At 40.7% G+C, this 15,750-nt stretch overlaps 1 protein-coding gene across 5 annotated transcripts; it reads left to right on the forward strand.

Moving 5' to 3' along the window:
• Nucleotides 1-829: 829 nt before the first annotated feature.
• On the forward strand, nucleotides 830-15,254 carry PTHLH (parathyroid hormone like hormone). Of its 5 annotated transcripts, none has more exons than XM_084609599.1 (5): nucleotides 830-1,033; nucleotides 3,363-3,666; nucleotides 4,142-4,264; nucleotides 10,104-10,526; nucleotides 14,954-15,254. In XM_084609599.1, exons 3-5 carry the CDS (start codon nucleotides 4,164-4,166, stop codon nucleotides 14,961-14,963), a joined length of 534 nt encoding a protein of 177 aa, XP_084465725.1. In that variant the 5' UTR covers nucleotides 830-1,033; nucleotides 3,363-3,666; nucleotides 4,142-4,163; the 3' UTR covers nucleotides 14,964-15,254. The 5 variants fall into 5 exon arrangements, with proteins under 5 accessions (XP_084465725.1, XP_084465729.1, XP_084465726.1 ...); XM_084609601.1 differs by lacking the exon at nucleotides 830-1,033 and adding an exon at nucleotides 2,592-3,068 and having other exon boundaries at nucleotides 3,549-3,666; XM_084609603.1 differs by lacking the exon at nucleotides 3,363-3,666 and having other exon boundaries at nucleotides 830-1,384.
• Nucleotides 15,255-15,750: the final 496 nt, after the last annotated feature.

Consider the following 15,750-nt stretch of genomic DNA (forward strand, 5'->3'; position numbering starts at 1 on the left):
GACATGGGCAAGCAGCATTATACAAGAGCACCTTTCCAAACGTTTGTCTTTGACATGGGAAGGAGAAATATCTATATATTAAATGTGATAAGATTTGTGCACAAAAAAGGCTTTGACTGTCTCTGGGGTTTTAGCTGGTTAGCTAAAGACGCTTTTTTTCAGGATGGCTTGAATGCTCTGCCTAAAATTCTCATTTTATCTCTCCTCGTTGCCTGAAAAAACTGAATTGCTGCTTAGACCTGCAGCTCACCTTTTCCCCGGTAAGAGTCAAACAAATGAAACGTAAAGGTGTGCTCTCCCCTGCGCTGGCATTTCCTCCTGGAGCACAGGCAAAGGTTACTCAGATGCTATCCTTTGGTCATTTTCACGGGTGGGGTCATTTCTTTAGTGGGGTGCTTATAACAGCCTCTTTCATTCCTGCCTAGGTCTATGCTATATCATTAGATCTGGGTGGTCATTGTTCTGAATAAACCTGGGTCCGCTGTCCTAAGGCAAGCCATAAAAGTGCATCCACAGTATATTGCGAAGCCACATTCTCGGAAGGGATGGATTTCAACACGAAATGCCAGTGAGATAAAGAACATTCCTGAGATCGAAAATCATTCAGTATCATAGACTTTTTAATAGATGACTTCTCACAGAAGGCAGGAACAGACGCTCAGCATAACTTTAAGAGAGGAAGGAGGCAGAAGCCAGACATATACACTCACAAAATTTCCTCTCAGCGCTGCTGCAAGACAGGGCTGAAAGTTGGGATGGGACGATACTGGGGGAGGTTAGAATTTGCTCACGGGCTAGGCATTCGTGTAGGTGGCACATAACTCAGCCAGAACCATGCCAGATACCATCGACTCCTAGTTCTGCTATGTGCTAAAAGGTGCATAGTGCGTGCCTGCCTATGCCTTGCTAAAGACCAAGCCTTCTTGGCACTTCTCCCTTCTTTGAGCAGTAACAAAACTTTAGGAGCCCTAGGATCTAAGTCATGTATTTCCAGCCCCATTGAAGCAGGGATGATTACTCAGTAAATGGGAAGGTAGGCTATGATGTCACGAGTTATTCTTTTCAGTACCGGGAAAAGGGTCTCTCTCTATATATATTAAGAGGAGAAGCTCCTGTTCCTTGATAATAACAAGAGCAACAAGGGAAGGAAGCACCTGCTTTTAAAACCCTTCTTTTTTACTTTAATATGTTAGGTGCAGAATAAAAGTTCCTAGGGCTGGATTTTTTAAAGTCATTTTCATTTTGATTTATTTCACTTTAAAAAAAAAAAGATAGAAACTAGTTGTGGAAGCGATTGCTAAGAAGATCAACCTCTTTTTTGGCCAGGGTGATCTCTGAAAGGCACAGAAGACTGTAACTCAAGGAAAAGGTGAAGTAATAAATTGTGAGGAAACTTCAGTATTCCAAGTTTATAAAGGCTATTTATTTTTCCTGAGTCTGTATGAGGACTTTTTTTTATATATAATTTGTGGGGGAGAGGAAATTCTAAAAATATGTGATAGATGTTTTGCCATTAACACCAGCAGTAGACTTATGTGTGTTTGGGAGCGGGGGTGGGTCACAATTATTGTTTAATTAGTGGAAAGGGCAATGTAAATCAAAGTAGCCTTTATTATACATTTTAATTTATAGCCTACCAAGTGTATAGTGACTTTATTTACAGCATAAGCCATTTAATGTTTCCAGCATGATTTCAATTTCAGCCCTTTTTATTTTCGGTTTTATTTGCTGGTGTGTTATGAAACTTGGCTAAGTAGTTTAGCTGTTTTATTATGGAAGCAAATATCGGTTTTAATGTAAAACAACCTTCAGGTATAAAATGGTCTATTTGTAATTTAACTTGCTATAGAAAAGATATTTTTATATTTTAAAAAATATCTAAGTGTTACGTTAAGACTTGTGAAGCAGCTTGGAAAGAATGTACAATAAATCAGTGAACCGACCCAATGACACTTCTGTGGCTCGACTCCTAGTGGAGGGGATGGTGGTATCTCTTGTACCATGCGAACAGGTTTAACTTGCCCGTTCTGTGCGTTTGTGGAAATGCTTAAACTCCAAACCAGAGGGCTTTGGTAAAAAGGTAAACTGAACAAGGAAGAAGTTTAAAGAAGCATTGAAAAACAAACCCTGAGAAGTGATGCAAAATCGCAGCCATCAGAGGAGGTGGGGGCAGGGGGAGGTCGTTGGATGCTGTATACAAAGTTTCATGCTGCGGCGGTTTGGGGATCTGAGAACATTACGCTATCAGGGTGCTACTTAAATTCGGATCATATACCCCAAATGTTTATTTCTACAGCATAACGCCCCCACTATGTTAAAAGGCGGAGTAAGACAGAGAGAGACAATCCTGGGGTGCTATAAAGATCCTCAGAAGCTAACTGTGCCAGATAAAAATTATTTTATTTACAACATTAAGAAAAACAGAGTTTTCTATATATAGTCACTGTAGTATCGATTACTTCATAATAGCCCGGGGCAGTTTCTTGCGCAACTGGGCTGTAGAAAGGGATGGATTGTGTTACCTTTGGTTTTACATAAGTGTTTCCGTGTGATGGAAAATTCAGTTGTTCACTCAGCTGGGGTGATGATGTCTGATTGAAGTGGGAGCGTGTGAGGCGGTTCTCCCAGGTGACTTATTTCTAGCCAGTGTTTGGAACTCCCTGGCGGTAAGAAAGAGCAGCTAGGCCACCAAGGGTATAAACCCGTCAGCTGGCGACGGGTTAGAAAGTATGTACGAGGGGTTCTGGACGGGCGCCAGCTGTTCACAGCTGTGCTGAGGAGCAAGGAAAGCAAGAACTACTGCTCCGAACCCAAGCCGTGTCTCGCAAATGAAGGGCGCACCGCGGTGCTTTCAGCCTCTCACTTCAAGGCACAGTGACACAGCTACCTTCGACACCCAAGTTGGGCCATTCGCTGAAAAAGGAGGGGGAGAAACGCTCCGCGAGTATTATTTTTTCCTGGCCAGCAGCTTCCGTGTCCACAGAGTGTGTGTGGCCCCCGGGCTAGCGTACACTTACAATCGGTAGGAACCAGCCCTCCAGGGAATAGGTGGACGGCAGTAAAGGACGGTAGGTGATGTGAAAGGCAAGGCACCGTTAATCTCAAGCGAGGCGGCTGGTTTGGATCTGGAAGTGTCCCCCTGGGAGAGTCACCTCCTTTGCAGCGTGCTGCGGGAGGGAAGACACGCTGCTGGCCCAGTGGGGGGAAAGGGAGAGAAACCAACCCTGCTTTCGGGGGATGTGACTGCTCTGGGTTGGCATGTGCGTTTTATGGTCGGGTGTTTGCTTCTCTTGATCCCGATCCCGGGGGGGGGGGGGGGGGGTGAAATATCTATCTCTCTCTCTCTGGCTGTTGGTATCCAGTGCTGGGCGCCCTCTGCACATGTTCCTAGGGCGCCATCTCTTTGCAGCCACTGACTCCTCCAGCAGGTTTCCCAGCGGCTGCCTCCGGAGCGTGTGAACATTCCAAGCCCCAGCTCTGCTCCAACCTGCACAGCCAAGCATGCTTTCCAGCCCCTAAGCCTTCCCTGCTGCTTCTGCTCCTATTAGACCTCTCGGGCTTTCCGGATAGTCGACACACGCTTTGCCTGAGTTCAGGTTCCTTTCCTCAGTGTGGACCCAAACGTCCCGGAAGCTGCAAGACCTGAACCTGGCTTTAGAAGAAGAGGTATAATGGCTGGATGTATATACAAGTCTGTCTGTCTCTCGCTCTCCCCATCTGTACAGAGAAGAAAATACTCTTGGTTTGGGGGGGGGGGAATAAGCTGAGGAACTTTTTCCCCCCTTGCTGAAAAGAGGGTTTGCCCTGTAACACAAACCCCTAAGATAGCGGCTTGCCAGATTAATTAAAGATCTCTATGGGAGACATGTAAACACACTCCTTCGCCCGATCCATATACAAACCAGTTCATTTTTATTAGTATTTAAGAGAGGAATTGCCTGTGATTATTTTTGGAGAGAGGGCGAGAGAGCGCGCTCACAAAGTTGGGAGCAGCTGATCTCGAAGAAGTGAGAGCTGCCGAGAGTCAAGAAAGTTTGTTTTTCTTTTGCAACTTCGGAGGAGGTTGTGTAGTCCGCCGCAGCTGCTATTTTAGAAAGAAGCCGGAGTATGTACCACTGGACTCATTTTCCTTTCGTTGCAGGTTCCAAGACCGAGGGGATACCATGTTCACGAAACTGTTCCAGCATTGGAGTTTCGCAGTCTTCCTGCTGAGTTATTCTGTCCCCTGTTATGGGAGATCAGTGGAAGGGACAAGCCGCAGACTGTAAGTTTCTTTCTGACTCTGATCACTGGGGGTGGGGGGGAGGTGGGGGGGGGGTGAGAAATCTAAGCAGAAACCTCTCTGTTACCTGCCGGAGTTCTTCACCGGAGCGGCTTCAGAAGTACCTGCACCAGGTAGCTTTGGTTAAGCAATAGAGAAAGAACAGTTTATATGCCCACCCACTTTAATGAATCACAAGGGATTGACAGCACTTTTCAATTCTCCCTGACTGTATAAGACAATCAGGTAAGAATGTGTGCTTTAACCTGAGGAGCCGAAGTGTATATAAGACAGCAAAACATAGGGTGGTTGGATGTAGATCGACATCTATTCACACACCATGACAGACAAATGAGAGAGGTTTGGAACCATACTGTAGCGAATAAGTGTAGATTATATACTGGAATGACAATATGCCTGTACATATGCCTGTACATCCAGTACAGGTATTGGTAGCTCACTAAAAAGATATGGAAGATAGCTGCGGAAGATAGTACAATTTAAATATCGAAATATTTCCTTTGGACTTGTGCCACTTTGCAATAATTTCATCAGTTGGAGTCAAATAACTGACTTGGAGACAGAAGCATTTTGTAGCTAGATGATAACCTGATTTCAGATATTTTGCTCAGGAAATGACCCTCTTATTCCTCCAGTAATCATGAACATAGATATCACTGTATTGTAAGCTAAGTCCAGAAAAGAAACCACAGAAGTGATCTAGATCAATAGCCTACACATGTAGCTATGTTACTTACTCTCTGTAGACATTTAGGCGACTGATCTGTACCAGATATTTTAGGGAGGGAACACTTCAAGCTGTACACTGGCTTAAAAGGCAGCTGACAAGACTTGACGTTTCTATCCCCTTCAGAAGCAAGAGTCAGACTGGAGAGAAAGAGAGAGAATTAGAAAACCCTGTCAAGAATGTTTAGAGGAAAGCATCACATACTGTACATTTAATCAACTTCAGAAGAGTTTCCTTATAACTGCTCATGTATGTATTTCAGGACAAGTGTTCCATATATCATTTCCTCTCTTATCATTTGAAAAGCAAATAAATCCCCCTAAGTGAAATGACTTGAGACTTGTCTGAACTTTGGCACCAAAACCTCCTAGGGCAAATTGCATTCATTGTACTGATGATAAAGCTACAGTGTATTTCTCCCTATTAACATTTGCTAGTTCGCACTGCTGCAAACTACCCTGGAACTATTTTTTGTTTTGAAACCATCTTATTCTCTTCAGCTGTGCAGAGAATCCATGTGTGGATTCATGTACATAAAAAATAAAGCACAACTAAATACTCTATTTCCTTGGCTAAGAATCTTTGAACTGGAACTGAGCCAACTTTTGCTTAAATTAAGATTTGATAAGACATACCTGTTATCTTTTTAAGTCCAGTACTTATATATGTCAAGCTTAAATACATCCCCTCCTGTTTTCCTCCACCCTCCAAATCATGGGATGACAAAATAGGTGCTAAATTGTCAAAAAGCTTTTCTTGATTCCCTTTTTGTATAGCATGTAAAACGCACTGAAGAAACCATTTAGCTGTCAGTCAGTGGCATTCATGTAGTTTTGTTTGTGGGTACAGCACAAACACTAACACCACATGCAAACATACACCCTGTTTTAATATCACCACAAACCATTCCTAGAGCTAATGGTTAATAACTTGCCTCAAGTATAGACGTAGTTTTCCAGGGAAGGCTTAAATCAGTAGTAGATTAAATTAGACACATTATTATAGCCAAACAGAACTAAATCATAGGCCCCATTCTGCAGTCCTTATGCAGGCAAACCTCCCATTGAAACCAATGGGAAGTTTTCCTGAGTACAGATTGCAGGGCCCATTAAATGTTTTAGCTGTTAAAGAAGTTTCTGGAAAACAAGCAATGACTCAAAGAGAAATTAGATATTTTTATCAGCATGCCTAGACATTGCATCACCACATCTCCAAGTTTCTTTCAAATATTTTTCCTTTAGCATAAACTGTGCACCCACTTGTGAGACGGGCTGAGCACCCTCAACTCCCAGTGGAGTTAACGAGAGCGGAAGGCACTCAGCCCTTTGCAGGATACCTCCCTAAGGGCTAGATCCAGAGCCAATTGAAATCTTTCCACTGATTTAGATGAGCTTTGGATCAGGCCGCAAATGAACAAAGTATGACAATGATTCAATAATTAATTATTTAATTTAAAAAAATGGAGACAGAAAGTTAACTTTTTGCTACTGACACAAGTTTAAAAGAAGTGAACAAAACTTTCTAAGAAGAATGAACTGGGGGGAGGGGGCCGGGAATAGTCACCCAAAAGTAACATTTTAGAAATCAGAATGTTCACAAGTCCTGGCTTCCTAGTATTTCAGCCTAAGTACTTTTTTCCATAATGAGACATAAGACTAGTTAGCTACACGTGTATATAGAACATTCTTGTATACAATAATTTGTCTGGGCACTTTGGGCAAACAGAAACCATGGTCTACATCTTTCTCTCAGAAGTGCTTACCCACATGTTAGCTTAACATTTACTGCATTTGGTTTGGGGTCAGACTGTTTTCCTTTCAGTGAGAAGCATATTTCATAGAAGGATGGAAGGGACCTCTAGTGGGTCATCCTAACCCTAACATCCTAATATTTCCTAACTGTGTTGTTTGCTAATACTACAGCATTTTTCTTGTAAATATTATTATTTGTCATATATAACTAATCCCAGTAACTGAATACACATATTCAAGAGTCCACCACTTTCCTTACTGTGAATGAGGAGGAGAGGGGAGGGGAAAGATGGGGACTTTTCATCACATTGCTGATACCTGTGTTATGGGACACTTCTCATACATGAACCTTCTTCAGCAAGTTGTTTTCCTTGGGTTTACAAACAAAGGAGTTACTTGAGTGGCTAGCTTGGGGTTAGTAATGGGGGGAGGAGATTTATATTTACCACATATTTTTCACTTTGTATATTGTGAAACATAAATTTCCCAAAGGAAACTGGGAGACAAAATGTAATCTTCAAGTCTGGCTGGGTAATAAAAGTCATGTGAAATATAACTCTATGTAATATTATACAGTCACGTGGAACAGCAGAATGTTGTTTGGGGCCAGGTTTGCATGCTAAATATCAGACAGACATTTAAACTGAAACCTGCCCCTTCCGGGCACTGCATCCATTCTCATGTCAATTCATGGATTGTAATGGAAATCTACACTAATATAAGAAGTGGGTCTTGTAATGATGTTTGATTGTATTGTGTGTACTCTAGGTTTAGACTATCTATGTAAAATGAAATTGCTTTTCAATCAAGAGTCCTTAATAACAAGATTTTAAGATGCAAGATTTGTAACAGTGAGTAAATTGACTAAATATACAGTAGAGGATTAAGGCAGCTTTGTGTTCTCTGTAATAAAAGCAATTATCCCTGGTAGTTTATAAGAGACAGTAGGAAAGCTTTTCACATGAGGCATACTATTTTAAACTCAGTAAAGCACTAAGATTTTGTATGTTTTTTATAAACTAGGAGAGTGGAATGATAACTACATTTCCCATGAAAGCATCCTGGGAAAATATAGTTCTTTAGTTAGGAAAGTAATGTGAGTCACAGTGGACAGATTGAGAAACATGACAGAAGTTTGCCACAGTCAGATGAGTGCAAGGTGCTGGTTTTAACATTTGACATTTGCAAGTCAGGTTGAGCTAAGCAAGGAGGTAGTTAATAGCCAACCTTTGCTGGTTATTGCTATGAAGTAAGGTGTACAAGACAGAGCATCAGAGTGACTGTGTGATATAGGCCATTAGAGGGATTGGAGTAGCATCACAGGAAGAGTTTGGCAGAATGGATGATTACATATCTTTTCGGATAGGCCAGATCCTGAGCCAGTGTAAATGATTGCAGCTCCATAGAAGTGAATTAAGCTGTGCCCCTTTACACCAGCTCAGTATCAGGCCATGTTATTTTTGCTTAGAGGTGTTCAATAGAAGAGCATGATGCACAAAAATCACAAATTCCCTGACATTCACCTGCCTACAGGTTTCTTGAAACTCAGAGAACATTTAGCAAAAGATTTACTCAACTCTTTTGAGCAAATCTACGCGCAGTGTTGAGCAAATATACCCAATATATAGCTTTGCAGCAAAATCATGATCAATTCATAGTGTTATTGTGGAGCTAGGGACAAGTTGGAATTTTGATCTGAATTTCACTTTGAGACTTGGGATCATTTGAACCAAAAACTCCGTGTGTGCAGATCTATATGGATAAAAAGCAAAGGAGATGCTCTCATAAACTTATGCTACATGAAGCTGCTAACTTCCAAAGAGCTCTAGCATTGACTACGTTGGAAGTCCACAACATATGGCAGCCAGCTCAGAAGGGACTGAGGGTAACAAATTACAGACCTCGCTCAAGCATTTGGTGTATAGTTATACCACACCACATTTTGAAACTCCACAGTATAGTAGGATAGTTGGGGTGAATAGTCTCTCAGACAGTTATCGGTCTTCTCCCTGCTCATCCATATTCAGAAACTGCATTAGCTACAGACAAAATTACTGTGCAACAGGCAAGGCAATTAATTCATTTTCTTTGGTTAGCATCAGTCCAATCACGGGTAGGCACCCTGATACAATAAAAGAGGATGCATAGCCTGTCTCAGCACACTGAGATAAAGCAAGCTTGAAGGACTATAGGTTTTAGCAGTCGTGGGAACATAACTATAATTCCACCTCATATGCTTTCATGGTTCACAGTGCAGGTGTGCATCCACCCTGCATTAAGGAAAAAATGTGTATTTTCTCATGGTTATTCATTGGCCAGACAGATCTTGGACCATCCTTTCTCAAAGGTTTCTGATGACCATACCTTGTTAGCCAAGTATGAACCATTGGCAAGGCTTCCAGTTAAATCATCTTCCAACTCCTCAAAAACAGATACAGTTTAAGAGTTCCAATGAACCAAAATGTCAGAGTTGCAATGAGCAATAAAAGGGACAAATATAGGAACTTTGGAAGAATGTCAAGGAAGAATCATAAGGAACAGAGATGCAGAGAAAAGGGTGAGGGGAACCACAGAAATGGACTGGCACAGTGCACAAGAGAAAATAGAGAACACCAGAAATTCAGGTCAAAATTTTCAAACTCGGGTTCCTAAATCCACTTAAATCCAGATTTAATATTGGCTGAAGTCAATGGGAGCTGCTAGGTGCTCACAATTTCTGAATGTCAAGCTGCTTGTTTCGGTGTCTAAATATGGTTGTAGGTTGCTCACATTTTAGGCACTCAAGTTTGAAAATTTTGGCATAAAAAATACTAGCAGTTACACTAATTGAAACTTAAAAGTAAGGTGCATATTTTTTTTTAAAGTATATGATGGGGCAGAAGAAAGTTACTAAAATGATGTTGCATAGAAAGAGGTTCAGGTTTCCCTGCAGGTGTTTAATATTCCCTTTCTTATGTGACTGCAGTGCTCCATTATCTGGTTCCCTTCTTTCCCTAACTTTGGCAACTGCCTTTCTTGTCTTAGTGCCTAGATAGAATGCCTTGTACCATTAAGAAATGCTTTCCCAGAACAGAGCATTGACTAATCCACCCACAAGTCCAGTGGTGTGTGATGGGTCCACAGAGAATTATTACTGGCTTAGGTTCTTTCCCTCTCTGCAGGGAACAGCTATTCTGACAAGAAATTGCTCCACCACTGAGTTTGCAGGGTACACTAAGAGCTGGAAAGTTGGTTCACTGCTCACTGTAGCGACAGCTGCCAGAGGAGAGATGAGTTTTGCCAAGTTTTGGCTGATAATGAAATTATAAAATATCTTTTTCTCCCTGCTCTCTTTTTCTTTTAGCAAAAGAGCTGTATCAGAGCATCAGCTACTGCATGACAAAGGGAAGTCTATCCAAGATCTACGAAGGAGGATCTTCCTTCAAAATCTCATTGAAGGTGTTAACACAGCAGAGATCCGGACTACTTCAGAAGTTTCTCCAAACCCTAAGCCTCCGACTAACACAAAGAACTACCCTGTCCGATGTGGCAGTGAAGATGAGGGTAAATACCTAACTCAGGAGACAAACAAAGCTCAGACATACAAAGAGCAGCCCCTGAAGACATCGGGAAAGAAGAAGAAACCAAAGCCTGGAAAACGCAAGGAACAAGAAAAGAAAAAGAGGCGAACCCGCTCAGCATGGCCAAATTCTAGAGAATCTGAGAATGGAAATGAAGGGGTCCCCCTCTTGGACATCTCTGGTACTACACATGATCACAGTTTAAGGTAATCATGCTTTATCCTTATCAAGGAGACACACCATTTATTTTGTTTATTTATTGGAATTGTTAGATTTTACCTCTGCCTCACACAAATCTGGAATTTTATTATTATAATAATAATAATAAAAATTTTTAGGACATTTCAAAATGTTGTGCAACCACAAAGCACTTTACAAAGGTAAGTGTTATTCCCATTTTACAGCTGGGGAAACGGAGGTACAGAAGTTAAGCAACTTGCCCATGACCCACACAGTGATTCACCAGCAGGGTAGGGACTAGAACTCGGGTCTCATGACTCCCAATACCCTGCTCTAGACTCTGGACAACTCTGTCAGGAATAATTATGGTAAATTACTTATCACAGAGATTTGTGAAACTGAGGTTACAGAAAGTGTTATTTACGCCAAAGAAATGACCCTCACATCTATTACAATTTCCTGCGCTGCTTTTACTTTGGTATCCGTGTTTCAGATCTTTGTCTCACATTTGGTCCTCAGCAGACTGAAGCTTTGAACTCTGCTTAAAGCTCTGCATCTATAAAATGGAGAGGTTTTCTTTTTTTCCCCTTGATCCTTGGCAGCTTTCCTACCCTTACTTTACAGTTTTTCATTTTACTGTTTAACCTTAGGGGAGAACACGGAAAGTTTCTCTTTTAGTAATATCTGCAAACAGTGCAGACCAGCCTTTTGCCATAAAATTTTCCCTGCCATTAGGACTTTTTAATTCAGCTCCATCTTTCTGCCAGCTTGTGAAACAATTACGTTGCTGCTGAAAAATGTTGAGCATTACCCTTGGAGAGAGATGTGTTTTCCTCATGTATGACAATGAAGGTTTTTAAGGGCAATGGTGAGTTGGAGTCTCTCTACTAAGTGTCCTGAGCCGCTAGCCCGCTTGCACACATCTCATGTCTGGATTTGAGCTTGAACAGCTTTGTGTACAGAAGGCAAACAGAAACATTCAATTCCAAAAAGAATTTAAAAAGAAAACACATAACACTCTTCTCCCTTCACCTCTTCCCCTTCACTTTTGGCTCAATGGACACAAAAGTGCAATTTGCTTCACAGTAAATTATTTGAAGAGAGATGCCATGAACCATGGGTTTTATTAAAATGCTGCACCTTAATTCAATCTTTATGGGACCAGTCCTGATAGGTGCCTCATGTCCTCAACTGCCAATCGAGGTCAGGGGAGTTCCTGGCATTCAGCACCAAGCCTTATCTAGGCCAGAGTAAGAAATTTGGGATTGGGCCTTAGACTTAATGACAAGTCAGTAGTTAACAGAACTTTAATAAGAAGAAGTGGTGTAACTGGCGCTGCTTTTGATTGTTACTGAGAGTATGGCTACGCTGCAGATAAGAGGTGTGATTCCCAGGGAGGGCAGACAGACTTGCACTAGCTCTGTTTGAGCTAGCGTGCTAAAAATAGCAGTAGCAGCCGCTAAGGCTAGCTGCTGGAGACAAAGCCTGCCGAAACCCCTATCCAAGCTTGGATAGCTAGTCTGAGTCTCTGCCAGTGCTGCCAAGTCCACAGTACTATTTTTAGCATACTAGCTCAAGCTGAGCTAGTCTGAGTCTACCTGCCCATACTGGGAATCACCCCTTCCTGCTGCAGTACAGAAATACCTTTAAAGGCCTGTTCCAGGGCATATGTAATCAGATGTTTGATACATACAGAAGTTGCAATAAATGTTATAGAGCTAGGATATCTGAAAAACAAAGCCTACCTTCAAATGTGCACTTATACAGAAACTAAAGTAATGGGGCTAAAACTCCCAAAGCATTTGATTGTTGGATTTTATTTTAATACTACTCTTATCTCTGATGGGATCTGTAAATGAAATACAAAAGACTATTCTATAGATTTGATCGGTTTAAGTTTTAAATTCCGAATGTCCTCATATGCCTAAAGGAAGCTCAACTTTACAGTACATTACAGTTTTGGCCTTAGCCTCTTGGCATTATTACCCTTCTTGCAATGTTAGTCCAGTAGGGGAATAGAGTCTTGAAGGGATTGTATACTTGCAATACTTAATTATAAAAGCTAACTTTTTTAAAAAAAAAAGAAAGTTATAAAACAGGAGTTTGCAATTCCTCCCTTACAAAGCCCACAGCAGTTCTGGTTTCTGAGAATCGAGTACATGCTCTTTATCTGTAATTATCCAAGTGAGCTGGCAGATGCGATCATTTCTACACCTTAAATCAAAACAGCTGTCAACTTGAAATCTGAAACCTTTTGTTTAATTATTTTTAATTCAGGAAATGACATAATTCATCATCATTTTTACTTAATAACACAAGTCATTCTTTACAAACATATGCAAGCCCTGTGTCTGAATTGGCATCTCAAATCCAACCCCTGCCTCTCCCTACAGATTTTAGATAGGAGTGCCAGAGCCTCCAGGGCACCAGAGTCACTTTGCACTGCAGTGACGACATAACACATCTGTAAACTCAGTTTAGCTGGCTCAGGGACAATCACCCCTGTATATGTGTAATCCTCCAGTTGCACAGAGCTGATTCGAGGGCTCATATACCACAACTCTCCCTGCTGGTGGGGACAGAAGGCATGACTGCAGTTTGGCTGAACTCGCGAATTCTCCCTAGCAGTCCTGACCCCACAATTTTGAGTCCAAGTCCAAACAAAAACTGAAAGAGACCTGCTTTCTAGTTCCGGTAGGAACGTGGCCCAATATGAGAAAGGTCTTGCAAAATTAGTTGATTTTGCAATATTTATGACATTTGAGCTTAGAAACCACAGAGAGCAGTTATAAGATTTTGGTACCATGAAACCCAAACCTAAATCGTGGTTCACCTTGAACTCTAAATTCAAGGCTAAAAGCTAAATCCAGAACCAAAGCATAATCCATTTTAAAAGTACACATCTATAGTAGGTTTCAGAGTAGCAGCCATGTTAGCCTGTATCCGCAAAAAGAAAAGGAGTACTTGTGGCACCTTAGAGACTAACCAATTTATTTGAACTATATTCCCATTCCAATTAAATTAAATTATTGGTACTTAATTTCCTAAGAAACCTTTCAAAAGTGTAACCTCCCTAAAATTAGGTATAGTCTTGCTTTCATTAAGCACATAAAACCCCCTTAAATTGTCAAGAATTTCCTCTTTTTTTGTGTGTCTCACACCCACACAAGTCTGCCATGTGAAACTCTACCCACAACTTTGGCAATCAGTCTGACAACACAGCCAATCAAATTCCATCCTATAGTTGTTTCCTAGGGAACCAACATACAATTACAGAAATGGACTGCACACAGTGAGAGAGGAAAAACCCAGTAGTTTCACTGTCAGAAAAATATCAATATTGGAAAATACAAAACAAAATATAAATAAGATACAGAATGGGTGGCAGGGGATACTGCTTATAGCCTCTTGAATTCACGGTGGATGGGGAGCATTACAGAATTAAAACCAGTCTGTCAGTGGCACCTATTAAGTTCAGAAGAGCAATTCCCAACCTTAAGGCTTGATCCTGCAAGGTGCTGAAGGCCTCCAATTCCCACTGAATTTGGTACAAGCTGAAGGTGCTCAGAGACTCACAGGAAATGCTCAATATTTTCAGGGGGCAGGCCTTTAGACTCCTCCTGGACTCACAAAGATGCAATTTCAGTTTTCCCAAAGCCTTAATTCAACAACCATTTAATTAATTTGTGCTGTGAATGGAGCTAGTGTCTCTTCAGAATCAGGACCTGAACACATTGTTCTACAGTAAAATTCATGTTCTATAAATACATACTTCACAATTAAATAATTCCTTATCCAATGGTTGCTTATAGTCCACCATCAGCGGTAAAGACAGACCAAATGACAACAGTAGAACGTATCTGACAACAGTAAACATGGTATCACAAAGGCAGCACAGGAAACATAGCTCAAGCAATATAATGGGCACATTAGCTACTAGATGGGCTTGATTGTTCTTTTCAGCCTTGCCCTTAATGCTCATTTTTCCAGCTGGTTTTATATGGGTTTTTTAAATCTGTTCTCTGAACTGAGCTTTATGGCCCCAATTCAGCAAGCTACTTAAAACTATGCCTAACTTTCAGCTCATAAGTAGCCTTGAGTGGTATTTATGCATGTGCTTAAGTACCTTGCTGAATCAGGGCCTAAATGAAGCAGAACCCTCTTCCTACTTCTGTGAGTAGAGGGCTGCAGATGATACAGACTCAGCTGTGTGAAAGCAGTGTGCCATCCCTTGCATTGCTATTTTCATTGCATTAAAAGAACTGTAGAGACTTAAAAGAAGACTCCTAATAGCTCAGTGTTATTAATCAGCTCTTCCTAGAGGGGCTATTTAATAGCAAGGCACACCCTATATTACTTGTGGAACTGTTACATTAATCTTGTGTCCATTTATTTTCAGGGAAATTTAATTTTTTTCCCCTTTTGTGTCCCCCACCCCCCTCTTTCTTTGCAGGAGGCGTTGAATTTTCAGTTGAGATCTTTGGAAAACGTATTGCAGTATTCTGTAATAGTGAACATAAGGAAAGTATTAGAAATATTTATTATCTGTAAATATTGTAAATGCATCAAAATAAAACCTCCTCCTCCCCATTGCTCTCTGAAACTGCACATTTGGCTATTGTGAATTTTTTTTTCCTTTTTTCTTTTTTTTTTTTTTTTTTGCTAAGGCTAAGCCAATTATTATTGTCACATTTACCATAATTTATTTTGTTGAATGGTGTATTTATTTTGTGAAAGTATCTTGGTGCTGCTGACTTTCTATACATATATATATATTGTAACATAATGCACTTTAGATATACATATCAAGTACATTAATAACTGACATCATAATAAAGTGTTCCTCTTTTGTGGTTGATTTTAAATGGATGCCTATGAACAACTGTTCAACTGATTTTCCTCTGTGCATGTAAAATAGCAATATTTTAAAATTTGTAAAGAATGTTTAATAAAATATAATCTTATGAAATCATGACTCAGAAGGAGAAATGTATCCTTTAGGAATTTCAGGAGAAGGAACACTGTGTGATTTTTTTCTTTACTACATTTGAAAATGGTCTTACATTTAATATGTTTACATTGGTTCAAGCTCCAACATTTTCACATTAGCTTTTAGTTAAAAATCACTTAGAACATATTTTGTTCCAGTGCTCTGTTTCAAATCAGCTAAGTGGCTGAACAACCTGAGGACACAGAATAAAGCCAGTGGTGTTTAAGAAGTGACGTGCCAACGTCAGCTCCCATTGATTT

The sequence above is a fragment of the Lepidochelys olivacea genome, assembly GCF_965140295.1.
Source record: "Lepidochelys olivacea isolate rLepOli2 genome assembly, chromosome: 1".
NCBI lineage: Eukaryota > Metazoa > Chordata > Testudines > Cheloniidae > Lepidochelys > Lepidochelys olivacea.

What these genes read in the sequence shown, in the direction of transcription:
- PTHLH (XM_084609603.1), top strand. Translation starts at nt 4,164, where the DNA reads ATGTTCACGAAACTGTTCCAGCATTGGAGTTTCGCAGTCTTCCTGCTG. An exon ending in GAAGGGACAAGCCGCAGACT is followed by an intron (nt 4,265 to 10,103) that starts GTAAGTTTCTTT and finishes TTTTTCTTTTAG; the next exon opens with CAAAAGAGCTGTATCAGAGC.